Genomic DNA, 27,627 nt, shown 5'->3' with positions numbered 1-27,627 from the left:
TGGCGAAGATAAAGAAGCAAAAATTATCCTTACAGGAAAAAAGCAAAAAGTACTCTGGTTCCTGTAGCTAGCAACATTTCAATGCATTGATTTAAAAAAAATCTTTTGGTTCGTATTTTTACTGAAATTGTAAATATGTTCAAAAAGAATGGGGGCTAAATTCAATAGCCCCCGAAAACAGGTGCTGGGGATCTCGCTGCGCAATTAAGCCCGTGCCCGTTGCTTCTGATGCAAGCAACACGCAAACTTCATGCTGCCTGCTAATTTAAATTATTGTTGCGTGCAGCCTAGCGCTAAACGCACTGTTGAGTGACTGCACGCCTCAGCAGGGAGCCCAAGTTCGTGCGAGGTTAGCACCACTTAGTTAGCCTCCACTTCATAAAGCAAGCCTGCATCTCTAAAAGGGGAGGGGCATGCTGGCTGGAGCAGGTGCTGGAAGTGGCTGGGGAAGAGCGTCTGTCCTGCAAGAAAATGACGCAACAGGGGAGAGAGCGTGCGCCAAAGTTCTCTGACACTGCACTGGAGGCCTTGGTGGAGGAGAGAAGTCATCCATCCACAGGGGGCCAGGAGGCCCTCCAGACAAGCTTTCAGAAGCCAGTGGGAGTGCATAGCCGTGGCAGTCAATGCCAGAAGTCAAGCCCCGAGGACCTGGATGCAGTCCTGCAAAAAGTTCAATGACCTCATACTAGTGAATCAAGGTCTGAGATTTCATCTTCAAATGCCATATCCCACCAACTGCACCACTAGCCTCACATACTGCTCAATGCACCACACTCCCATCACCTCACCTACCAACAATCATTATCAAACAGGACTCATACCCGACAGTCATAGCTTCACCTCACCCTCACACACTTACCACTGCCGCAAGCCTCATACCCACATCTCACAGTTTGCACACACTATCAGCTATTGAACCATGACAGCCACATCACCCAAATACATTGCACCACACTCACTGACTCACTTCCCTCTCTCTTGCAGGACAAGTTGCCGCATATCCGGAGGCAGCAGGAGCTAATCGGCGGGGGAGAGGCGCACCTGGATCACCTTACCCCGATGGAGGAGACGGTGGTCGCCATCATTGGACTGGCTATCGCAGAGCCTGTGGCCAGCAGCGGGGCTGAAACTATCGAAAATTACAGCATCCTCATACCTAACCCTCCTTCTCACATCTCAGTTCCCCCTCATCCCACATAATCTTTTGATTTAAAAGCTGCAGATAGTGTAAGCATGTACCTCTTCCCCCCACCTCCCCTCCCAGCCCCCTCCCCACACCGCAACACTACCCTTGTGCCTTTCTCCTTTCAGATACCCAAGAACTGCAAGCTGGCCAGGCAGTGGTGGCAGAGCAATAGATAGAAGAGGAAGAAAGCAGTGATGCTGAAGACACAGCACCATTACTCAATTTCACACTCGCAGCCACCAGCTCAGATACCAGCACAGACTCGATGGGCTGAATGGCCTCCTTCTGTGCTGTTATAGGGGGAAATATTCGGTTGGTTAGCACCTTCCGTTAGCACCTCCGGGGGGCGCTAACGGGGTGCTAGGAAGTTAGCACCCGAGCACAGCGATTTTAGCACCACTCGCGAAATTGACCAATTGTTTTGCAGCAGCGCTAAACACTACCGCCACGATCTCCTGCGCCCGCAGGTCGTGATGTCAGTAGAGCGTGCAATGCCCCGGTAGCGCCCCAGACTGGATATTAAGTCGCGCCCCCTGCCATAGCGCCTGCCGCTAGGAACGACAGGTAGAGGGGAATGCTTTCAAGTCGGGAAGAGGCTGGGGGAGTGCTATTTAAATGCGGGCACTTCCTGCCTTTTCTTGTCGGCAAAATGTTTGGTACACCCAGGTTGAGAGGGAGAGACACATCTGGAGAGGTTTAACACTGTCCTAAGGAGTTTTGGCCCTCAGCAACACTTTTGAGGTTCCTAAGTGCCAAGCTCTTTCCCTGGGCCTATCCATTAGTGCTTCCAACACAATTGCTTTTGAGGTCTCTCTAGGCCGAGATTCAAGGCTGCAATGAGTAGGGTGTGGCTGGCCAGCAAGATGGCCCCTCCTCTTTATGAACTGGATGGCGCCACTGTGTCTGGCTTCCATGGTAACTGACATCGCCTGAGCTTCGGTAGCGTTCTGAGGTAGCGCCTCACTCCCCGATGTTTGCGCCTTGAGAAAGGTGTGTAGCGCCTGATTTAGCGCTCAAATCACCTCCAGGGGCAATAGAGGGGAATTTTGCAGTCGGAGGCGATAATTAGCGCCGGGCGCTAAATTTTGCGCCCGGCCGATACTAGCTAAATTTTGCGCCCGGCCGATATTGGGCGATATCCAATTTTTCCCCCTAAATCTCTACAGACGTCTCTCTCCCTCTCAATCTGCGTGTAGCAAAAATCTTGCCAACAAGAAAAGGCAAGAAGCACCCGCCTTTAAATAGCGCTCCCGGCTTGAAAACATTCCCCTCTATCTGTCGTTCCTAGCGGCAAGCGCTAAGGCAGGGGCGTTGCACGCTTGACTGACGTCACGATCTGTGGGCGCAGGAGATCATGTCGGTAGTGTTTAATGCCGCCACAAAACAACTGGTCAATTTCGCGAGCGGTGCTAAAATCGCCTCGCGAGCGGCGCTAAATTCCTAGCACTAACTAATCAAATTTTTCCTATGACTCTGCGTAATTTAGGGGATAACTTAGACGCGGGATCAGCACTTGGTGAGACACCGGGCATGAGTGTCCTGCAGCCAGAGCAGGGGGCAAGGGTAGTGCAGGTGCAAGCTCCCCGGAGGACAAGGTCGCACACGAGTTCTGCTGCAGAAGACTCAGGTGACCACTTCCATGAGGTAGGCTACAGAAGAAGGCTGATGGGTATGCACAATTAAATTCTTGGTGCATTGGCAGACCTGCCGGAAAGCCTCCGTGCAATGTAAATGAGTATGTAGGAGTTTGGCACCAACTTGGCACATGGCGTTGCGCAGAGCTTCGAGCCCATCCTTTCCAGTGTGGAAGTGATGGCCAACTGCATTAGCACACTTGTGGACCCAACCATGATGCAACATCTAATGGCCGATGTTTCAGCTTCCACTGCAGCACAAGCAGAAGCCACCCAATGTCTGTGTGCTGCAGCGGAAGCTCAGACTTCTGTCATGCAAAGTCAGCTTGCTGAGATGCAAGCTCAAACTGCTCTCATGCAATCTTAGCTTACTGCCATGCAAACGCAGATGGCTGCCAGCATGGCTGTAGATACCAGTGTTCAAAGGGGCGTGCAGGGTGTCATAGCAGTTCAGCAATCTGTCCTCCAACAGATTGCTAGGATTGCTTAAGCGCCGCCCTGGGGCAGTGGCAGTGGCTCCGTGGAGCATGAACATGCTCTCCTCTCTCAGGATGACAGCATTCATCCTCCCACCTCTGTCACTCCGCTAGTGCCCATGCTGTTGCCCGTCAGCCAGCCAACCCAGACTGCTGCTACTGATGCTGAGATGGTACAGTCCGAAGCCAAGCATTTTAGGCCCAGAGCTGCTCAAGGTCGTCCTCCAAGGCCATCTGCAGTCTCCCCCAATGAAAGTCAGCAGCCTTCCACCAGCCATGCTGCAGCCACTGGGTTAGCACTGCATAGAAGCACGAGGACAGGCAAAGACGGATGGAAGACAGGCACTAAGGTGATTAGTTCACCTTTCTATGCAATATAGCATGGTTTGATTTATGGATTTGGTTTGGAATGTTTATTTTGTGTTGGCTTTTGGTTTTGCAATGTGGCCAAGCGGACACTTTTTATTCGTTCATGGGATGTGGGCATCACTGGCAAGCACAGCATTTATTGCCCATCCCTAATTGTCCTCGAGACGGTGGTGGTAAGCTGCCTTCTTGGACCACTGCAGTCCATATGTTGAAGGTACTCCCACAGTGCTGTTAAGGAGGGAGTTCCAGAATTTTGACTCAGCGACGATGAAGGAATGGCTATATATTTCCAAGTCAGGATGGTGTGTGACTTGGAGAGGAACTTGGAGGTGATGGTGTTCCCATGCGCCTGCTGCCCTTGTCCTTCTAGGTGGTAGAGGTCACGAGTTCGGGAGGTGCTGACGAAGAAGCCTTGGCAAGTTGCTGCAGTGCATCTTGTAGATTGTACACACTGCAGATACAGTGTGCTGGTGGTGGAGGGAGTGAATGTTTAAGGTGTTGGATTGGGTGCCAATCAAGCAGGCTGCTTTATCCTGGATGGTGTTGAGATTTTTGAGTGTTGTTGGAGCTGCACTCATCCAGGCAAGTGGAGAGTATTTTATCACACTCCTGACTTGTGCCTTGTAGACTTGTGGTGAGTCACTCAGCTCAGAATATCCAGCTTCTGACCTGCTCTTGTCACCACAGTATATATGTGGCTGGCCCAGTTAAATTTCTGGTCAATGGTGACCTTCAGGATCCCCCAGGGTGGGAGATTCGGCGATGGTAATGCCATTGAATGTCAAGGGGAGGCAGTTAGACTTTCTCTTGTTGGAGATAGTCATTGCCTGCCACTTGTGTGGAACGAATGTTACTTGCAACTCATCAGCCCAAGCCTGACTGTTGTCCAGGTCTTGCTGCTTGCAGGCACGGACTGCTTCACTAGCTGAGGAGATGTGAATCAAACTGAACACTGTGCAATCATCAGCGAACATCCCCACTTCTGATCTTATGATGGAGGTAAGGTCATTGATGAAGCAGCTGAAGATGATTGGGCCTAGGACACTGCCCCGAGGAACTCCTGCAGCGATGTCCTGGGGTTGAGATGATTGGCCTCCAACAATCTCAACCATCTTCCTTTGTGCTAGGTATGACTCCAGCCAGTGGAGAGTTATCCCCCCGATTCCCATTGACTTCAAATTTACTCAGGTTCCTTAATGCCATACTCAGACAAACGCTACCTTGATGTCAAGGGCAGTCACTCTCACATCATCTCTGGAGTTCAACTCTTCTGTCCATGTTTGGACCAAGGCTGTAATGAGGTCTGGAACCGAATGGTCTTGGCGGACCCAAACTAAGCATCGGTGAGCAGGTTATTGGTGAGTAAGCGCCACTTGAATGCACTTTCAACGACACCTTCCATCACTTTGCTGATGATTGAGAGTAGAATGATGGGGCGGTAACTGGCCAGATTGGATTTGTCCTGCTTTTTGTGGACAGGACATACCTGGACAATTTTCCACTTTGTTGGGTAGATGCCTGTGTTGTAGCTGTACTCGAACAGCTTGGCTAGTTCTCGCGAGTTCTGGAGCACAAGTCTTCAGCACTACAGTCGGGATGTTGCCGAGGCCCATAGCCTTTGCTATATCCAGTGTGCTCGGCCATTTCTTGATATCATGTGGAGTGAATCGAATTGGTTGAAGACTGGCTTCTGTGATGGTGGGGACCTCAGGAGGAGGCCGATATGGATCATCCACTTGGCACTTCTGGCTGAAGATGGTGGCAACGTTTCAGCCTTGTCTTTTGCACTCACCTGCTGGGCTCCACCATCATTGAGGATGGGAATGTTCATGGAGCCTCCTCCTCCTGTTAGTTGTTTAATTGTCCACCACTATTCACAGTGGATGTGGCAGCATTGCAGAGCTTTGATCTGATCCGTTGATTGTGATTGCTTAGCTTTGTCTATAGCATGCTGCTTCCGCTGTTTAGCATGTTGTAAAATCACCAGGTTGGCACCTCATTTTTAGGTACACCTGGTGCTGCTCCTGGCATGCTCTTCTACACTCATCATTGAACCAGGGTTGGTCCCCTGGCTTGATGGTAATGGTAGAGTGAGGGATATGCCAGGCCATGAGGTTACAGATTGTGGTGGAATACAATTCTGCTGCTGCTGATGGCCCATAGCACCTCATGGATGCCTAGTTTTGAGCTGCTAGATCTGTTCTGAATCAATCCCATTTAGCATGGTGGTAGTGGCACACAACACGATGGAGGGTGTCCTCTGTGAAAATGGGACTTCGTCTCCACAGGACTGTACGGTGGTCACTGCTACCAATACTGTCATGGACAGATGCATCTGCAACAGGTAGATTGGTGAGGACACGATCAAGTAGGTTTTTCTCTCGTGTTGGTTCTCTCACTACCACCAGCTGCAGGCCCAGTCTGGCAGTTATATCCTTCAGGACTCGGCCAACTCAGTCAGTATTGGTGCTACCAAGCCAGTCTTGGTGATGGACATTGAAGTCCCCCACCCAGAATACATTCTGTGCCCTTTCTACCCTCATTAGTTCTTCCAAGTCATGTTTAGCATGGAAGAGTACTAATTCATCAGCTGAGGGAGGGCGGCAGGTAGTAATCAACAGAAGGTTTCCTTACCCATATTCGACCTGATGCCATAAGACTTCATAGGGTTCGGAGTCAATTTTGAGGATGCTGTGATGATCAGTAACAGAGGGAAGGCAAGGTGTGGGACTGTTGGCGAATGTGGAATTGGGGTTGCGTTTACTGGTATCGCAGCCGGATGAGTCAGTTCCGGACAGCCTAGCCAGAAAAGGGCTGTCTGGTTTGCCTCCTCCTCTTCCTTCTCCTCCTCCTGCTCCTCAGCTAGTCGCCGTATGGCTGGTGGCAGGGGCTGTGCCCTCATTATGGCGAGGTTGTGCAGCATGCAGCAGACCACCACGAATCTCGACACCCGCTCTGCCGAGTACTGCAGGGCTCCTCCAGAATGATCCAGGCAGTGGAAGTATTGTTTCAGCATGTCAATGGTCTGCTCGATGATGTTTTGTGTGGCAGCATGGCTTTCGATGTATGAATGCTGTCCACATGTGTGTGTGGCAACAGATAGCCCTTGTTGCCCAGTAGCCACCCTCTGGTTTGTCGTGGTGGCTCAAATGCAGATGGCACAGCGGACTGCCGCAGAATGAGGGCATCATGACTGTTGCCAGGATACCGGACATTCACCTGAATGATTCGCTGAGTATGGTCGCACACCAGCTGGGCATTGAGGGAGTGGAATCCCTTTTGGTTGTGCTACATCTCAGAGTTTACATGCGGCGCCCGCAAAGCAATGTGCGTGCAGTCAATGGCACCCTGATCCATGGGGAAGCCTGCAATCCTCGCAAAGCCTGTGCTCGCTCCGCCTGCTGCTCTCTGGCTAGAGAGACGGAAATGTATTCAACTCTCTTGTTATAATGCACCTCAGTTACCTCCCTTATGCAACAGTGCATGACAAACTGGAAAATGTTGCAAATATCACCTGCTCCAGCCTGGAAGGAGCCCAATGCATAGAAGTTCATGGCAACCGTGACCTTCACAGCCACTGGCAATATGGTCTTCACCCAGCTCTGATGTTGCAGTTGTGGCTGCAGCAGGTGGCAGATTTCAATGAGGTCATCCTTGGTGAAGCACAGACATCTGACACACTGCCCTTCGCTGAGGTTCAGGTCGATATGGGCAGATATGGCCTCCTGCTGAGAGCCCTTTGCCCTCTCCTCCTCCTCCCTCCTCTTCTAGCAGCTTGTCCTACTCTGCATCACCTCTGCTCATTCTACCTATCATGCTGTAGGCCCAAGTAGAATGCCTTCTGCTGCATCCATGTCTTGAAGCAAGTGGTCTGTGCAGAATCCTTGAAATCAGGACTAAGTCCTTCAGCACCTGCCACACACCACTCCCTGTAGACTTTAGCAACTTTAAATAACTGTACAAACCACAAAACACTTCTACAAACTCAGCAATAGCCAGTAGAAATCAATCAGCAACTAACCTGAAAGGAGTTGGTGATCCCTTTAAATAGCACTTGTTGGGGGTCCTCCCTGCTCCTGAATGAGTGTGCAGCTGTTCGAGCTTAAGAGAGGGCGTTAGCTGGAGCACTGACCTCAAATCAGCGTTACAACCTGATTGATGTCACAATCTGCCTACTATGCATATTTCCCGCGCACGCTCCCTGCGCTCGCGCTAATGCCCTACCCAAGATGGCGTCCGGTGCGCCTGCACCAGAAGTGTGCGTGCAGGTTGCGGACACCATTTTGGAACCAAAATGACACCCGTAGCACCCAAACAATAGGCATTACAGAGCTGAATTTTGTGGCCGATGTGTTTACTATTTGACTAGAAATATTAACCAGAAGAAAGTTTTATGATGTGGCAGAACCACTGAATGATTCTGGCTAACTGTATATAATTCTCTTTAACGATGTTCTAACACCAGCCTAAACCTGTACCATTGTGTTAGGCATTACTGTGTTTTGTATATAGAGTTTGCATGTACGGGGCGTGGCCCCTTTAAGAGCACGGGCAAACACGGGCAAACGCGATGACGTCACGTCGCAAACCACGGGACTGCCCAGGCAGTCCTCATGGCATCTCCGTTGAGTAAAGACCTGTTTAATTGTTCTCTGGTGTCGATCTCAGTTATTCGTAGGAATTCGTTAATTCCTACATTGGTGACCCCATTTTTGTGAACGTTTTCACAAAAGAAGAGCACAGCATGGAAGCAAACGCCGTTTCACTGAAGCTACCACAGTTCTGGGAGCAGCAAGCGCCCTCGTGGTTTATTCAGGTCGAGGCCCAGTTCGCCCTGAGGAACATCGATGCGGGTCAGACCAAGTATCTTTACGTGGTCTCCGCACTCGACAGCTCCACCGCCTCTCGGATCGTCAGCCTCCTCGAAAACCCCCCAACGGAGCGCAAGTATGAAACCCTCAAAGCGCGGTTACTGCAGGTTTTCGGGCTCACGAAATCGGAGCGCGCCCGTCGATTACTCACTATGCCCGGGCTCAGGGACTCCAAGCCTTCAGAGTTGATGAGCCAAATGCTCACACTCCTGGGCTCAGAACGGGAATGTTTCCTATTCCGCGAGATTTTCCTCAGCCAACTGCCTGAACAGGTACAAGCTGCCCTGGCCAGATCTGAAGTTGAAGACTGCGCAACACTCACTGCGAAGGCTGACAAAATTTTTGCTATAACTCGGCAGTACTGCGCCGCCACGAGGCACCCATCCCCCGCAGACGCCGCCCCAGCTTGTCAGCCTGCTGGACTGTGTTTCTACCACGCGCAGTTCGGCGCAAAAGCGAAGCGTTGCCGCCCTCCCTGCAGTTTTCCCCCAAAAAATCAACAACTGACACTGCGACCACTGAGGAACGGGTCTAACGGGCACTCCGCGGCCGCGATGGTGGTTGGCAACGCGGGAAGATTGCTGTTCATTACCGACACTCTCTCCGGTCGTCGTTTTCTGTGTGACACCGGAGCGCAGTGCAGCATTTTACCCGCATCCGCCCTCGATGTGCAGACGGGGAATCACGGCCCCACCCTTGAAGCGGCCAATGGCGGAGCAATTCGGACCTTCGGCAGACGGTGAGTGGAGGTGTGCCTCTGGGGGCAACGTTTTCACTGGGATTTTGTTACGGCCAAAGTTTCCCAGCCCCTCCTCGGCCCTCGGCATGGATTTCCTGTGCGCCAACAGCCTCCTGGTCGACGTCAGGAACTGGCGGCTGATCAACGCAGCAACTTTTAATTCTCTTCCGTGTTACCGCAGTAACACTACGTCACGCACCGTCTCCTGTGCGATCCCAACTCCTGATGAGTTCGCTCGCCTGCTCGGCGAATTCCCCGACCTGACAAGACCCACGTTCTCCTCCACAGCCATGAAACATGGCGTGGAACACCACATCACCACCAACGGCCCCCCGGTCTACTCGCGGGCCCGGCGCCTGGAACCTGGCAAGCTGGTGGTCGCAAAGGCGGAGTTCGCAATCATGGAACGGTTAGGGATTATTCACCGGTTGAATAGTCCCTGGTCTTCACCCCTCCATATCGTCCCAAAGCCTGGCGGCAGATGGCGGCAACTATCGACGTCTAAACGACGCCACTACTCCCGATCAATACCCGATCCCCCATATCCAGGATTTCTCTGCCCATTTGGCAGGGAACACCGTGTTCTCTAAAGTCGACCTCGTCCGGGGCTAACACCAAGTCCCAGTTCATCCACAAGACATCCAGAAGACCGCAGTCATCACCCCATTCGGCCTCTTCGAGTTTTTAAGAATGCCGTTTGGGTTAAAGAACGCCGCCCAGGCTTTCCAACACCTGATGGACTCCATGCTGCGGGACCTCAAGTTCCTCTTCGTCTACCTGGATGACATTCTAATTGCCAGTCCTACTAAGGAAGAACATACCTGTCACCTACGCACCCTTTTTCGACGCCTCAGCCAACACGGCCTGATTATCAACCCGGCCAAGTGTCAGTTTGGCCTGCACCAAATTGACTTCCTGGGGCATCGCATCACCTCAGAGGGAGCGGATCCTTTACCTTCGAAGGTAGAGGCGGTGACATCCTTTCCACGCCCGCAGAACATAAAGGCCCTGCAGGAATTCCTAGGCATGGTAAACTTTTACCACCGTTTCGTGCCAAAGGCGGCACTACTCATGCAGCCCCTGTACGAGGCCCTCAAGGGCAAGACTGGCAAGAACCCGGTAGACTGGACGGATGACATGGCCCGAGCGTTCGCCGACACCAAAAGTGCCTTAGCCAACGCGATTATGCTGACGCACCCGCTGCCAGGAGCCACCATCGCCCTCACCACCGACGCGTCGGACTACGCAGTCGGTGCCGTGCAACAGCAGTGGGTGAACGGGACGTGGCAGCAATTGGCATTCTTCAGCCGTCAACTTCGGCAGAACGAGAGAGCATACAGCACGTTCGACCGGGAGTTGCTCACCCTTTTTCTGGCCATCCGCCATTTTTGGTTCCTTCTGGAAGGACATCCTTTCACCGCCTTTGTGGACCATAAGCCGCTGACCTTTGCAATGTCCAAGACCGCCGAACCGAGGTCAGCCCGACAGCAGCGTCAACGGACCTACATATCCGAATTCACCACGGATATACGGCACGTGGCCGGTAAGGACAACCTGGTGGCAGACTGCCTCTCCCGCGCGTTCGTCAATACGGTTCATTTGGGCATCGACTATGCCCTCATGGCAGCGGACCAAGCCTCAGACCCGGAAGTCCAAGCTTACAGAACGGCCATCACTGGCCTCCAGTTGGCCGATGTCAAGTTCCATTTGGCAGGTACCACGCTGTTGTGTGACGTCTCCGTACAGGATCCTTGCCCTGTCGTGCCAGTCATCTGGCGCCGCAAAGTGTTCGACGCCATACATGGGTTGTCACACCACGGAATGAAGGCCTCTCAGAAACTGATGTCAGCGAAATTTGTATGGCATGGCATGCATAAAGACGTCCGCGACTGGGCCAACACCTGCGAGGTCTGCCAAAAGGCCAAGGTACAGCGCCACGTCAAAGCTCCGTTGGCCACCTTCACAGTTCCGGAGCGACGTTTTGACCATGTCAACGTGGACCTGGTAGGACCACTCCCAACCTCCCATGGTTTTTCACACATCCTGACCATGGTTGACTGCACCACCAGATGGCCAGAGGCGGTCCCCCTGTCATCCACTGCTTCGGTGGACGTGGCCAGGGCGTTCATTTCCTCCTGGATCGCCCGTTTCGGAGTGCCCGCAGATATTTCGTCGGACAGGGGACCACAGTTTTCCTCCGAACTCTGGAATGCAGTGGCCCAAGGACTCGGTGTCAAATTACACCGCACCACAGCCTACCACCCACAGGTGAATGGCCTCTGCGAACACTTCCACCGCTCAATGAAAGCCGCCCTGAGGGCCAGCCTCCAGGACGCTGGATGGGCAGACAAGCTACCGTGGGTCCTGTTGGGCCTTCGCACGGCCCCCAAAGAAGACCTTCACTCTTCATCAGCGGAACTCGTGTATGGTCAGCCGCTGCGAGTCCCGGGGGATTTCCTACCAACATCAACGGAGCCCTGGTCCGTGTCTGCCCAGCTTGCTAGTCACCAAGAGACAGCCAGATGTTTCGCACCGGTGCCCACTTCGCACCACGGGCTGCGGAGGTCACACGTTCCCACGGAGTTTCACAAGGCTGAATACGTTTTTATTCACCATGACGCACATAGGGATCCGCTCAAGGCCCCATATACCGGTCCCTTCCGCGTGTTGGAAGCAGGGGACAAAACCTTCACAGTAGATGTCGGTGGTAAACTGGACCACAATTCGGTCGACCGCTTAAAGCCAGCACATTTGGACCTCGACCGCCCCGTCGAGACAGCACAACCGCCGAGACGGGGTCGGCCACCCATCGTCGTTACGGCAGACCAAGTGCGACTGCCCGCCAGACCGCCAGCCGCCCTGCAGCCTCCGCCTCGAGAGTACAGGAGTCGTTCTGACAGGCTCGTCAGACCCCCTCACCATTTGACTTTGTCCGTTAAAGCGAATTCTGGGGGGGGGCACATGTGGCAGAACCACTGAATGACTCTGGCTAACTGTATATAATTCTCTTTAACGATGTTCTAACACCAGCCTAAACCTGTACCATTGTGTTAGGCATTACTGTGTTTTGTATATAGAGTTTGCATGTACGGGGCGTGGCCCCTTTAAGAGCGCGGGCAAACGCGATGACGTCACGTCGCAAACCACGGGACCACCAAGGCAGTCCTCGTGGCATCTCCGTTGAGTAAAGACCTGTTTAATTGTTCTCTGGTGTCGATCTCAGTTATTCGTAGGAATTCGTTAATTCCTACAATGAACATAATTACGAGCTGCGAAACAAAAAAGAACCTTTTACGACCTCAGGACATCCCAAAATGCTTTACAGCCAAAGAAGTACTTTTAAAGTGCAGTCACTGTTGTAATGTACGACACATGGCAGCCAATTTGCACACAGCAAGGTCCCACAAACAGCAATAATGATAATGACCAGATAATCTGTTTTAGTGATGTTTGTTGAGGGATAAATATTGGCCAGGATGCTCTTTTTCAAATAGTGTCATGGGATCTTTTACGTCCACCTGAGAGGGCAGACACAGCCTCGGTTTCACATCTCATCCAAAAGATGGCATCTCCAACAGTGCAGCTCTCCCTCAATCAGCTTGGATTTTGTGCTCAAGTAACCAGAGTAGTTCTTCCCCCCCAAATCAACAGTAGGTCATTGTTTTTTTTAAATCATAAAGAGAACTGTTGGGGTTAATATAGAGAATTTTTTTTTTACTAAACTAGGCTCGGAGAACTAAATTTACAAACTAAGGAAATCTTGAGCTGAATGTAATTTGAGTGCATATTTATCTCACACAAAGAGTTCTTAATGTAGAGAATAGACTGCCACCTGGTGGTACTGAATATAATTCTACTGAAGCATTTATAAAGGAAATGGACAGATTTTTGGTTCAATAATAGAAAGATACAATTTTAAACCTTTACAGGAAGAATGAGATGAAATATGGTCTGAACTGGTCTTATACATCAATCCAATTCCAACTTTGTGATGTAACAGCAGAAGAAAAAAGAGCTAAAGATGGCCATGTTAGACAGAATTGTGTGCTAGATAGGGATTTGCATTGTACTTACTTAATAATGTCAAGAAATTTACATCCCTGTGATTTCCAGTTGTATGGTTTACTTTAAATTAACTACAAATAGAGACTAATAAATTAAGAAACTTCAGTCTATCTCCCCTAACCACAATTATTAAATTCATTGTTGTATGTGTTTGCTTAAAATTGTTAAACATTTTGCAAAGATCCATAAGTAGCATTTACACTTCTTAAATGTCTAAAAACTGAACTACCTGATTTCTTTCTCGAATGGCTGTATAAAAGGAGATCCACGCATTGTCTGAGTCTTTACAATGTGATCATCTAGCAGCATCTGGATATCATCAACAGCTGAAAGTATGTGAGTTCCTGTTTCTCGATATGGAATGAGAATGAATTCCATTGTTTCCCACTCGCTCACCATTTTTACCATGGCTTTGTCCAGTGAATATTCTTTGCTAGCAGCCTCACTAATACCCTCAAACTGATCCAAGAAAGGTTCAAGATTCATAGTGAGAAGCTTGGTAACATTTGTGTCTTCAGTAGGCTTGAGTGGGAATCCCACAATGTCAGATAAGGCATCCCAGTGCCGATCACGTAAGCCAGGATTGCACAGGACCTGAACAAGGGGAATGTGCTCTTTGAATTCTTCAACTTTTTTTCTAACAGTATTGGCCATTTTTAATGCATTTGGCGAGTCTGATAAAGTCCGTTCCAACTTGTATAGAGCACGCCAATAGTTTCCTACATCTGCTTCTACTTGATCTGGGTTGACCTCAGTAAATGGTCCCTCCATCCAACTTTTATATTTGGTATCGAACTCTACTGTCATCTCATACAGCTTTAGGTAAGGTTGAAGAATATCGTTGGTCTGTTTACGTTGAGGATACTGAGATTCAGTCCATCCAAACGCTGCCTCTTCTACATTAATCTGTTCAATCTGGCACAATGAAAAAGTGAATACTATTTCAATAACTGTTTTAAAATAATTATTACTGATAAAATGTCACATTAATATGTTATACAATCATATTTTCAACTTCCTTCAAGTATTACTTGTGGAGACACATGCCTTTCAAAACATTGTCAAATTTTGGTCCAAATATACATTTAATCTACTTTTGCACACCACATGTATGGATTCATATGTAATGGTTTATTTACAATGGATTATTTCTGAACCCAACAATTTGTCCACTTTGAAATAAAGGCCCGGAATTTGCGGTCAGCAGCAAAGCAAAGGCGTTGCCGATGGCCCCGAAGTAAGCTTTGCCCAAACATCTCCCGATCTCTGTCGAGAAGTTTGGGTTTTCTGATGCATAATTCAAATCAGCATAGTATAGTGGGGATCCACTAGTGCGAGCTGGTGTGACGTCAACAAGCTGTCTAAGCAGCTAATCAAAATGCAGAACTCTCACAGACAGCAAACCAGGAAGTAGGTAAGCTCTGAAAATTTTAACTTTTAAAAAAATTAGAGAGAGCAAAACAAAGATTAGGGCTCTCACATGGGGAAAAGGAAAACCTGAAATAAAGATGAACAAACTTAAAAAAATGTTTTTAAGTTTCTTAAAACATTTAATTTTTATTAAATTGGATAAATTTGACACTAGGCAAAATTAACTTTTTCAGGGCCATAACATTTGTTTAGCATTCAATACACTGTTAAAAACCAAGGTACACCTAATCCCTTTGGGTCTAATTTTTAATGGGGTATTTAACAGCATAATTACTGCAGAAGAGCCAATGTTTTCATCAGTTTCCACAGTTTGAGAGATTTCACTGATTGCTAGCTCTGTGGGGGGAGGTGGGGGGAGAGCGCAGCGCAGCCTGTAGAGGAGCAGTGAATGACAGACCGCAACTTCAGGATTTCCACATTAGGCTGCGCATGCGCTGAATCCTGAAGTTGCGGTCAGTTTCAAAGGTGAAATGACGGCGAATGCTGCCAGTTCGCTGTCATCAGTACCGCAAATTCCGAGCCAAATGATATATATGCAGTGCACAAGTGAGGATGCAATCACAGCAAGTATCCTCTCTTGCTCAAAATAATGAATTGTGTCAGTCACAAGGTTCCTGTTGCCACAGAAACACTCAATTGGCAACCAATTAAAATTATTTAACCCCAAACGCTCTAGAAAGCTAAATCTCCTTGCAAGCATAAAATATGGAACTTCTGACGAAAGGTTATCGACCTGAAATGTTAACTGTTTCTCTCTCCAGAGATGCTGCCTGACCTGCTGAGGAGTTCCAGCATTTTCTGTTTTTATTTCAGATTTCCAGCATCCGCAATATTTTACTTTTGATATAATAAACTGAAACTTCTCAAACATAAAGAAATTTCAAAAGTGAGAGAGACACGGGGGCAAAAATTTCAGCCAATGGCACCCATACACTGCCATACATCAGGCATAGTTGCCTCTCGTTATCAGACACTGAACTTACTCAGTGCCAGATCTCCACCTCGATCCATAGTGCAGACCCCAAATGCTGTCAAGCACATTGAATAACTATTCAAATTCAAATGTATAACAGAGGATAACATAAAACATCAGTTTCAAAAGACATAGGGGGAAAAATTCAGTTGTTTGCACCTCCAGTTAGTGCCTTAAGAGGGCACTAATGGGGCACAAAGCAACTAGCACCCGGGCGTGGCGATGTTTGCGCCGCTCGTGAAATTAACTAGACATTTTGCAGCGGCGCTAAACACTACCGCCATGATCTCCTGCGCCGGCAGATCGTGACGTCAGCCAAGTGTGCAGCGCCCCGGACCGGATATTGAGTGGCGCCCCCTGCCTTACCGCCTGCCATTAGCAACGACAGGTTGAGGGGAGCATTTTGCAGTCAGAAAGGGACTGGGGGAGCGCTATTTAAAGGCGACCGCTTCCTGCCTTTTTTTGTTGTTGACATTTTTGCACCACACATTCTGAGAGAGAGAGAGAGAGAGAGAGACTTCTGGAGAGATTCAACACTGTGTGAAGGAGTTTTGGGTACTGAGCAGCACTTTACAGGTTCATTTTGATTTGCCCTTCCTTGCTTCGCCAGCGCTCTGAGGTAGCGCCTCGCTCCTCGGCCTTTGCGCCTTAAAACAGGTGTGAAGTGCCTGATTTAGCGCTCCAATCACCTCCAGGGACGATAAAAGCCAAGTTTGCCATCGGAGGCAATAATTAGTGCCAGGCGCTAAACTTTGCGCACGGCCGATAATGGCGTCCCAAACGGGGCGATACTGAATTTTTCCCCCATAAGATTAAAAAAATCACATAAAAGAAAAGAAAAAGGAGACGAGGTTTTCCAAACGTAATTGCTGACTGAACAGCTTCAGGTCACTGCAAATGGTCGCAGCGCTACCGAGCAAAAATTCGCGCTGGGTGCTAAAGATTTTTAGCTCAGCGCTAACTTACAGTGCAACGCCCTCCTGGTGACATTAGTGGAGGCATCCAATCCGAAGTTCCCATCCAGGAGCAGCATTGCAGCTTCTTACAGCCTCTGGGAACGAGGCTGTGGAGTTCATATTGAATTGTGGGCAATTAAAAGGGCTATGAATTAAAGGGGCAATGCAATAATAAAAATTAAATTCAACTGAAAAAAATGCAGTTTTCAGCCCTTACTGCCTTTCAAGAAAAAAATTAACATTAAAAAGAAGTTCCAAATAGGAGTCTTCAGCACTTAAAGCTGAATGCTCTTCCGAACCTCAAAAAATGGGAAAAGTGCTTCAGCACTAACACAAATGGCTCAGCAAGCCAGGGAAGGGGCACCCAGGGTCTCACACACAGCACTCCAGCTTTGTGCAGGGTGTCAACACAGCAAGAGAGGTCCTCTACCACAGGAGCCAGGTGGCCCTCCGGAAAGAATGATATGGGACCACATCACCGAGGCCGTCACTGCCAGCAGTGTCGCCACCCCTCCCACCACCTGCCTCCAGTGCCCAAGGAAGCTTCATGACCTCAGACCACTGGTCAAGGTCAGTGAATGCATCTTCAAAAGTTGTCTCCTATCAACTGAATCAATAGCCTCACACACTGCTCAATGCACGACTCCCCACCCCCGCCAATCACTCACCGACCAACAAATTGTACCAATCACGAGGAACATCACCCATTCCTAGCCTCACCTCACCCCCTTGGAGGAGGCGGTGCAAGACATTTTTGGCAGGGGCCTGGCTGAGCCTTTGGCCAACAGCGGGGCAGAAAGGATACAAGATGCCGGCATCCTCATACGTTATCCTCCTTCTGGCATAAACCTCTTGCTTTCCCACCCTCCCCTAACCACAACTCCACCCTTGTGCCTTCCTCATTTCACACACATTAGAAATGCAGCCTGCCCACCCAATGGTTGGCCAAGAATAATGAATAGTCAGCATGGATTTCAAAAGGGAAAGTCTTGCTTGACCAACCTCATTGAATTTTTTGAAGAGAGAATAGACAAGGGTAATGCAGTAGATGTAATTTATCTAGATTTTCAAAAGGCTTTCGATAAAGTACCACATAATAGACTAATGAATAAGGGCAGAGAATGCGGAGTCAGGGGAGAAGTAGCAGAATAGATAGCTAGCTGTCTTCAAGACAGAAAGCAGAGAGTAGGGGTAAAGGGTAGCTATTCACAGTGGCAGAAGGTGGGTAGTGATGTTCCACAAGGATCAGTGCTGGGACCACTGTTGTCCACAATTTATATTAACGATTTAGACTTTGGAATCAAAAACACAATTTCTAAATTTGCGGATGACACCAAATTGGGTAGGGATAGTTAATACTGAGGAAGACTGTAACAAATTACAGGTAGACATTAATAAACTTGCAGAATCGGCATATATTTGGCAAATGAAATTCAACACAGATAAATGTGAGGTATTACATTTTGGTAGGAAGAATAGGGAGGTCACTCATTACTTAAAGGGTGCGAGTCTAGGTGAGGTAGAGGAGCAAAGGGATCTCAGAGTATAAATACATTAATCACTAAAAGTAGCAACACAGGTTAACAAGGCCATAAAAAAGCAAACTAGGCACTAGGGTTTATTTCTAGAGGGATAGAATTGAAAAGTAGTGAAGATATGCTAAATTTGTAATGAACCTTGGTTAGACCACACTTGGCGTACTGCGTACAATTCTGGTCGCCATATTATAAAAAGAATATAGAGGGACTGGGGAGGATACAGAAAAGATTTACAAGGGTGATACCAGAAATGTGAGGAAAGGATGAACAGGCTGGGTCTCTATTCGCTTGAAAAATGAAGGCTGAGGGGTGACCTAATAGAGGTCTTTAAAATTATGAAAGGTTCTGATAGAGTAGATGCAGAGAGATTGTTTCCACTTGTGGGAGAGAGCATAACTAGAGGCATTGATATAAGATAGTCCCCAAGAAATCCAATAGGGAATTCAGAAGAAACTTCTTTACCCAGAGAGTGGTGAGAATGTGGAACTCGCTAGTAGTTGAGTAGTTGAGGCAAATAGTATAGATGCATTTAAGGGGAGGCTAGATAAGCATATGAGGGAGAAGGGAATAGAGAGTTATGCTGATAGAGTTAGATGAGGAAAGACGGGAGGAGGCTCGAGTGGAGTGCCAGCATGGACTGGTTGGGCCAAATGGCCTGTTTCAGTGCCATATATCCTATGTAATCATAGGTAAGAGGGAGAGAAGAGTGAAGAAGAAAAAACTCCATCACTCGATTTGACACTCTCAGCTGCCAGCTCCTCAAGGTTGACCAGCAAGGCCATTTGCAGTGTCCCCCACTGAAAGTCAGCAACCTTCCACCAGCCATGCTGCAGCCTCTGGAGTAGCACTGCGTAACATCAGTAGGATGGGCAAAGGCACAAACAAGACAAAGGGAATGCATAGGATGATGAGTTGATTTCTTGATGTCATATTGGATGGATAGATGTTTAAAGTTAGATTGGAAAGTTTGCATTGTGGTGGTTTTTATTTCAGCATCATGACCAAGAGGATGGCGTTATGGTCAGTAAGAGAGGGAAGTTAAGGTGTGGGGCTAAAGTTGAAAAGGGAATTGGTGTTGTGATCACTGGAACCGCAGGCGGATGATTTCATCCCAGATATCCTGGCCAGAAAGGGGCTGTCTGGGTTGCATCCTTCCTTCGGCTCCCTCCTCTTCTGTGTCTTCCTCTTCCCTCTGTGAGCAGATGCCGTAAATCTGAAATGACAGCATAAAATGCTGGAAATACTCAGCCGGTCAGGCAGCATCTCAACCTGAGACATGAACTCTGTTTCTCTCTCCACGGATGTTGCCTAACCTGCTGAGTATTTGCAGCATTTTCTGTCTTCTCTAAGGCCTTCATTTACCATCCGAGGCCTTGCAAGCGTCCAGCAGCACTCACTACACACTAAAAAAAAACTTTTAACATGTATAGCAGCAAGCCACTACTTCAATAAAATCAAAAAAAATCCAGTCCAAAGCTTAAATTCAAACTTACCTGAAAGATATGTGTGTCCCTTCAAGAGGTGCTGTCAGTGCCTCTGTCAGTCTGCTTGCACATTGGGTTTACCTGGTGTGCTTAGGACCCAGCACTGAACTCAGCACTAGGGTCGAAGTTGGCCGTGGTGATGTTAAGTCAACGTGACCACAGCACCATATTTCTTTTCAGGGCGATACTACTTACCAGCAGCGCTACCGGGACCACGAAAATGGAGGACGCCGTGCGACCCACCACCAGCTAGCAGAAGAGCAGCAGCCGCTGCTTTCTCTACATTACGCCGCGCTAACAGGTGGCGATAAGGTAGGGAATTTCTCCCCCCTTGTTTTTGAATTCCAATTTATGATCTCCTGGCAAAACTGAAGAAGCATGCAATTTTCAAACAGGCACATTCTGAGGATGCAATTCCATTAGCAGGAACAAAAACAAAGTAGCCAATCATGTCACACCTTTGACACTTTTCAAACAGCTAAAGAGCTACTTATAAATGGTATAAATGACAAGACTGTATCCTGGAGATGCAGAATTACCACATACAGTTGTAGCGTGTACAATATTGGTGGAAAAACATTTTGTGGACTACGTTCAGAAAGTTTGCTTTACCAAAGATCCAGAATGCGCTACTAACCAGCCTAATGGAAAAGCATCAGCAAATATTTGCTGGAGACCATAAGAACATAAGAAACAGGAGCAGGAGTAGGCCATTTGGCCCTTTGAGCCTGCTCCGCCATTCAATAAGATCATGGCTGATCTTCTACCTCAATTCCACTTTCCTGCACTATCCCCATATCCCTTGATTCCCTTAATATTCAAAAATCTATCACTCTCAGTCTTGAATATACTCAATGACTGAGCATCCACAGCCCTCTGGCGTAGAGAATTCCAAATATTCGTCTGAGTGAAGAAATTTCTCCTCGTCTCAGTCCAAAATGGCCAACCCCTTAGTTCTAGATTCTCCAGCCAGGGGAAACAGCCTCTCACCATCTACCCTGTCAAGCCCTCTTAAGAAATGTATACGTTTCAATGAGATCACCTCTCATTCCTCTAAACTCCAGAGAATATAGGCCCATTCTACTCAATCTCTCCTCGTAGGACAGCACTCTCGCCCTCAGAGTCAGAAGGTCGTAAGTTCGAGCCCCCACTCCAGAGACTCGAGCCTCATAATCCAGGCCCGATACTCCCCCGGTGCCAGTACTGAGGGAGCGCTGCACTGTTGAAGGTGCTGTCTTTCGGGATGTGACGTTAAACCCGAGGGCCCCGTCTGTCCTCTGGGGTGGACGTAAATGATCCCAAGACCACTATCGGAAGAGGAGCAGGCGGGAGTAGAAGTAAAGTAGAACTAAAAGTAGCCGGTGTCTACACTAAGGTACAGAGTGATGTGCCTCAATAAATCCGAGACTCAATGTTAGCGGAACAAAACAAGGCTTTTATTAACTTAGAAGGTAACACACAGTGGAGAGGTGTCTTCCATCCAGAGGTCTGCAGTGCTGGATGTGAGGCACGCTGAGCCTGCTTACATAGGGGCCAGGTATGGGCGGAGCCCTACACACAATACAACACAAGGTGAGGAAACGGAACTGAGGTAAGGGAAATAAAACTGAAACTAAACCACAGTCACAGGCACAATCACACAGAGAATACGGATGAGTGATGAATGGCATATTTCATCACATTCACCCCTTCTATAGATTTAGTCTGTTCGGGGGTTTGATAGTCCTCTGTGACTGACGTGGCTGTTGTGGTGCCGCGGGTGTCGGCTGGGTGTCCCCGGTGGCCTACTGGGTCTCTGCCGGGGGCGCCGCCAGGGTTGTTGAAGGAGTAGTTGGTGGGGGTACCATTGGTCGATGTTCTTCCGGGGGTGATGAAAGAGTAGTGGGTGGCTAAGAGTTGCTGTGATCGTTGTTGCTGCTGTTGTCGTGGTTGTTGTCGTTACCGGCTGGGGCGACGTCTTTTATGGACACGGTGTCCTCCCTTCCGTCGGCGTGCCGGACATACGCATATTGGGGGTTGGCGTGGAGTAGGTGCACTGACTCCATGAGAGGGTCCGTCTTGTGGCCCCTCACATGCCTTCGCACGAATACCGGACCTGGGGTGGCGAGCCATGACGGCATGGATACGCCTGAGGTGGATTTCCGGGGAAAGACAAACATTCGTTCATGAGGCGTGGCATTAGTGACAGTACACAATAGCGACCGTATCGAATGGAGCACATCTGAGAGGACTTCCTGCCAGCGGGAGATAGGGAGGCCCTTGGTCCTTAGAGCTAGAGTGACTGCTTTCCATACTGTCCTGTTCTCTCGTTCCACTTGACCGTTACCCCGGGGGTTGTAGCTGGTGGTACGGCTCGTGGCGATCCCCCTGGACAGCATGTACTGGCGTAGCTCTTCACTCATGAAGGACGCCCCCCTATCCGTATGGATGTAGCTCGGCATACCGAACAGGCAGAACAGGCTGTTGAGGCATTTAATGACCGTGGCGCTGGTCATGTCTGGGCAGGGGAAGGCGAATGGGAAACGGGAGTATTCGTCCACAATGTTCAGGAAGTAAACATTGCAATCGACGGACGGGAGGGGGCCCTTGAAGTCTAAGCTGAGCCGCTCAAAGGGCCGTGTAGCTTTGATTAAGTGGGCTCTATCTGGGCGGTAGAGCCGAGGCTTGCACTCAGCGCAAGTGCAGCAGTTCCTGGTCAGAGACCGAACTTCCTCAATCGAGTAGGGTAAGTTACGGGACTTTATGAAGTGGAACAGCCGCGTGACCCCTGGGTGGCAGAGGTCGTTGTGGAGGGTCTGTAGCCGATCCCCGGTGGCGCTGGCACACATCCCTCGTGAGAGGGCGTCAGGGGATTCGTTAAGGGCCCCTGGCTGGTAAATGATGTCATAATCGAAGGTGGAGAGCTCGATCCGCCACCTAAGAATCTTATCATTTTTAATCTTCCCCCTCTGTTTATTATTGAACATAAACGCTACCGACCGCTGGTCGGTAAGTAGGGTGAAGCGTTTGCCGGCTAGGTAGTGGCGCCAGTGGCGCACTGCCTCCATGATGGCTTGGGCCTCCTTTTCCACGGAGGAGTGTCTGATCTCGGGCCCTTGGAGGGTCCTCGAGAAGAAAGCTACGGGCCGCCCCGCCTGGTTGAGGGTGGCCGCCAAGGCAAAGTCAGACGCATCACTTTCCACTTGAAAGGGAGTGTTCTCGTCCACTGCCTGTAGCGTGGCCCGCTCAATATCCCGCTTAATGCTTTTGAAGGCGGCGTGGGCCTCAGCAGAGAGCGGAAAAGAGGATGCTTTCAAGAGGGGGCGGGCTTTGTCGGAGTAGTTGGGGACCCATTGGGAATAATAAGAAAATAACCCCAGGCACCTTTTCAGGGCTTTGGGAGTGTTGGGCAGGGGCAGCTCCCGTAGGGGGCTCAATCGGTCGGGGTCTGGTCCGATTTCCCCATTCTCCACCACGCTGCCTAGTATGCAGAGGCGCGTGGTGTTGTAAACGCACTTGTCCTCGTTGTAAGTGAGGTTGAGTTTTTGTGCGGTTTTCAGGAACCTCTCGAGGTTCGAGTCGTGATCCTGCTGGTTGTGACCACAGATGGTGACATTGTCGAGGTAGGGGAAGGTTGCCTGCAAGTGGTGGTCATCGACCATGCGGTCCATCTCCCTCTGGAAGACCGAGACCCCATTCGTCACCCCAAAGGGGACTCTGAGGAATTGGTAGAGGCGTCCGTTCGCCTCGAAGGCGGCGTACGGGCCATCCTCTGGTCTGATAGGGAGCTGGTGGTACGCTGACTTGAGGTCGATGGTGGAGAACACCCGGTATTGGCCGATTTGGTTCACCATTTCTGATATGCGGGGTAGCGGGTAGGCGTCTAGTTGGGTGTACCTGTTGATCGTTTGGCTATAGTCGATCACCATCCGTTTCTTCTCGCTACCCCTTACCACCACCACTTGGGCGCGCCACGGGCTGTTGCTGCGTTCAATAATGCGCTCCTTCAGGAGCCTGTCTACCTCGGTCGCGATAAACCGCCTGTCCTCCCAGCTGTATCTCCTGCTTTTGGTCACTATTGGCCGGCAGTTAGGGGTAAGGTTCGCGAATAGCGAAGGCGGCTTTACCTTCAGGGTAGCCAGACCGCACACTGTGAGGGGCGGCTGGGACCCACCGTAATTGAGCGTGATGCTTTGGTGGTGGCACTGGAAATCCAGGCCCAAGATCACGCTCGCACATAGATTCTTCATGATTAGTACTTTAAAATTATCGTATACAGTTCCGTTAACGGACAATTGTACCGTACAGTAGCCCATAATGGTCGATGTCTGGGTTTTATCAGCCATAGAAATGGTACCCCGAGTAGGGACCACCTTTAGGGAGAGTTGTTGTGCTAGTTCAGGGTGGATAAAACTCTCCGTGCTTCCACTGTCAATTAACCCCGCACCCGTTTACCTCGATGTCCACCATTGATTTGGATAGCGGGTGCGGCCTGGTCTGGTCCACTGTGACCGATGCCACTGTAGGGCCCTGATCGAGACAAGATGGCGTCCACGCTGTCTGCTCACAAGATGGCGGACCCCACGAGGTCGGGCAAGATGGCGTCCAAGATGGCCGCTCCCACGGCGCACACGCGGCGGTGGCGGGTTTTCCGGCGGGGTTCCCTCTGCACACCTTCCTGAAGTGCCCCTTCTTACCGCACTTAAAGCAGGTGGTGCCTTTCGCCGGGCACAGGTTTCTGGTGTGCTTCGACTGCCCGCAGAAGTAGCAGTTGGGTCCCCGACGCGTCGCGGCTGTCGTAGGGCTTCTGGGGGGAGAGCGGGGCCCCGACGGTGTCGGGCTGCCGGGCGGGGAAGATGCCTTCCAAGATAGCGGCGCCCTTGGTGCACACGTGGCGGCGTGGGCGGCGCGGGCTGAAGAGTAGGCGTCCGAGTTTCTCTGGGCCACATCCAGGGATCGCGCTGTGTCCACAGCCTGTTTCAGGTCCAATCCCGTTTTTTCCAGCAGTCTCTGCCGGATGTAAGTGGAGCTGAGGCCTGTGATGAAGGCATCGCGAACAAGCTCGTCAGTGTACACTGCGGCTTTTACATCTTGGCACTTGCAGTCTTTGCCAAGCGTTTTCAGGGTGACTAGGAACTCATCCAGCGATTCCCCAGGTCGCTGTGCGCGAGTAGCGAGCAGATGCCCAGCATACACCTCATTCGTAGGCTGCTGGTAATGCACCTTTAAGATGTCGCAGGCGGCCGGGTACGTGTCGGCGTCTTGGATGAGGGGGTAAACCCTGTGGCTTACCCAATTCCGCAGGATTCCGAGTTTCATACTTTCAGCGTCCGTAGCGCTTGTGATGGCTGCGGAATTGTCCAGGAAGAATTCCATACACATAAACCAGTGTCCGAAGCGTGCCGATGCGTCCGAAGCATGCTGGTCCAAATCCAAACGTTCGGGTTTCAAGAGTTGATCCATTGTGTTGAAAAGTAAGTTAATAAAATTGATGTGCCTCAATAAATCCGAGACTCAATGTTAGCGGAACAAAACAAGGCTTTTATTAACTTAGAAGGTAACACACAGTGGAGAGGTGTCTTCCATCCAGAGGTCTGCAGTACTGGATGTGAGGCACGCTGAGCCTGCTTACATAGGGGCCAGGTATGGGCGGAGCCCTACACACAATACAAGACAAGGTGAGGAAACGGAACTGAGGTAAGGGAAATGAAACTGAAACTAAACCACAGTCACAGGCACAATCACACAGAGAATACAGATGAGTGATGAATGGCATATTTCATCACACAGAGCTAAGCCACAGAGCATAATCGCAGATTGCACCGTTAACCGAGTGCATCTTAGATTGGGAAGTTGAGAATTTGGTGAGAGTGGGAATTCAGTGCAGCGGGGGAAAGAGGTGCTCCTTTTTTGCCTTTTAACACTTGTAGTGATTTGTGTAAGCTTGAGGCAGTAAGTATTTAAAACTAGGAACCTATATCTAATACTTCATTAAATTAATCATTTAAACAAGTTAAATTAATTAGTTTAAAAAAAACTAAAAATTAAACCAAGTGAATTAATTACATTAAACTTTAATTAATTAAATATCTAAAATAAGGTTAGATAGAGATGACAGTGCAGGAGGTGTGCCACATCTGCAGCATGTGGGCGTTTGTGGAGAGCAGCGTGCTCCTAGGCAACTACATCTGCAGTAAGTGTTTGCAACTTAAGGAACTTCAGCTCAGAGTTGTTGAGCTGGAGTCCAAGGTGCAGACATTGCGATGCATCAGGGAGGGGAAGAGTTGCCTGGACATTTTGAACCAGGAGGCAGTCACACCCCTTGGGTTAGGTAGTGGTTTAGATTTGGTTAGTGGTCAGGGACAGGAGGATGTGACTGCGACTCACGAAGGTAAGAGGACCTCAGATGTAGTGGTGGAGGCGCGTGCTATCGGTGTGGATGAGAACAAAGACTGCAGGAAGAATGGATCATGACACTGTGGTACAGGAGGCCACTCAAGTGTGGGGAGCAAAAAGGAATATGGTAGTTGTAGTGTATGTGCCTTTAAGACAGAACTACTTTTACAGCTCCTGTATACTGTAGTACTGGCAGTGCCCACACCTGTATATAAGCCTTGCGCATGCCTCTGTACCCCCAGTCTTGAGACTACCCTCCTCCAGTAAATACCTGTTTATCGTTAAGTTACAGCATCCGTGTGGTTATTGAAAAACAGCATACTCTCAGAATCACGGATCTAACAGTAGTGGTAGGGGATAGTATAGTCAGGGGGATAGATACTGTTCTCTGCAGCCGTGGCCGGGTGTCCCAAAGGCTGTGTTGCCTGCCTGGTGCAAGGGTTGAGGACATCTCCTCGCGGCTGGAGAAGAACTTCAAGAACGAGTGGGGGGATTCATTTGGTAGAATGAGCAATGAGGTTCTGCTGATGGAGCTTGAAGAGCTAGGGTACAAATTAAAAGCAGAACCTCAAAAAGGTAATAATCTCTGGACTACTACCTGAGCCATGCGCAAATTGGCATAGGGACAAACAGATTAGAGGTTTAAATGTATGGCTGAAAGAGCGGTGTGGGAGGCAAGGGTTTCAATTCATGGGTCTACGGCACCAGTACTGGAGAAAGAAGGAGCTGTTTTGTTAGGACGGAAACCGTGCTGGGACCAGCGTCCTGGCGAATTGAATAACTAGGCCAGTAGATAGGGCTTTAAACTAATAAGGGGGTGAGAGGGTTTAGGTAAGGATAAATCATTAAATCTATAGAGCAGAGTAGCGATTTGGATATAATTAAGCATATTGTACACTAGAAGTTTGGTATCGCCCCGGTTGGGGTGCTAAATTTTAAAAAGTTGGAGAATTAGAGCCAGGCGCTAATCCTTCTGACCTCCCGCTAAATTGATTGTTAGCGCTCCAAGAAAGAGCTGGAGCGCTGAATCAAGCGCTAATCACCTAACTTAGGGCGCTACACACAGAGAGCGGGGCGCTACCCGCAGAGTGATAACCAATTTCAGGTGCACTCCAATCGGGACTCATCATCCATACTGGCTCCTTCCAGTTCGTAAAGGGGAGGTTCAATCATTCTGCACAACCTCATTCTCAACATTGCTGGCTCTGAAGGCGACCTCCAAGCAACTCAACAGCTAAACCACTTATCCTCATGGCTGATCCCAGTGCCAGGGAGAGAGCTCGCCATTTCAGCGACCAGGCATTGGAGGCATTGGTCGTGGCAGTTGAAAGAAGGAGGGCAGTGCTGTTCCCGGCCACTGGCAGGAGGCCATTGCCCCAGGTCTTCAGGGCAATGTGGAGGGAAGTGGCCCAGGACGTCTCGGCCAGCAGTGTGGTCCTCAGGACCCTCGCATAGTGCCGTAAAAAAATTCAACGACCTCACTTGGGTGGTCAGGGGGAGTGCATGCTTTAACAAGTCCTACATACCAGC

At 49.6% G+C, this 27,627-nt stretch overlaps 1 protein-coding gene across 2 annotated transcripts in view; it reads right to left on the bottom strand.

Moving 5' to 3' along the window:
* Positions 1-27,627, bottom strand: part of dnah7 (dynein, axonemal, heavy chain 7) — an 816,199-nt gene that overhangs the window by 667,985 nt on the left and 120,587 nt on the right. For both annotated transcript variants that reach the window (XM_085985836.1, XM_085985837.1), the window contains exon 17: positions 13,570-14,255. In XM_085985836.1, coding sequence (XP_085841962.1) covers positions 13,570-14,255 — 686 coding nt within the window. The remainder of the gene's footprint in view (positions 1-13,569; positions 14,256-27,627) is intronic.

The sequence above is a fragment of the Somniosus microcephalus genome, chromosome 4 (assembly GCF_052327205.1).
Source record: "Somniosus microcephalus isolate GS21.2 chromosome 4, FLI_Smic_1.0, whole genome shotgun sequence".
Taxonomy (NCBI): Eukaryota; Metazoa; Chordata; class Chondrichthyes; order Squaliformes; family Somniosidae; genus Somniosus; species Somniosus microcephalus.
Note: the sequence above shows the minus strand (reverse complement) of the source record. Positions and strands in the feature narration are given on the sequence as shown.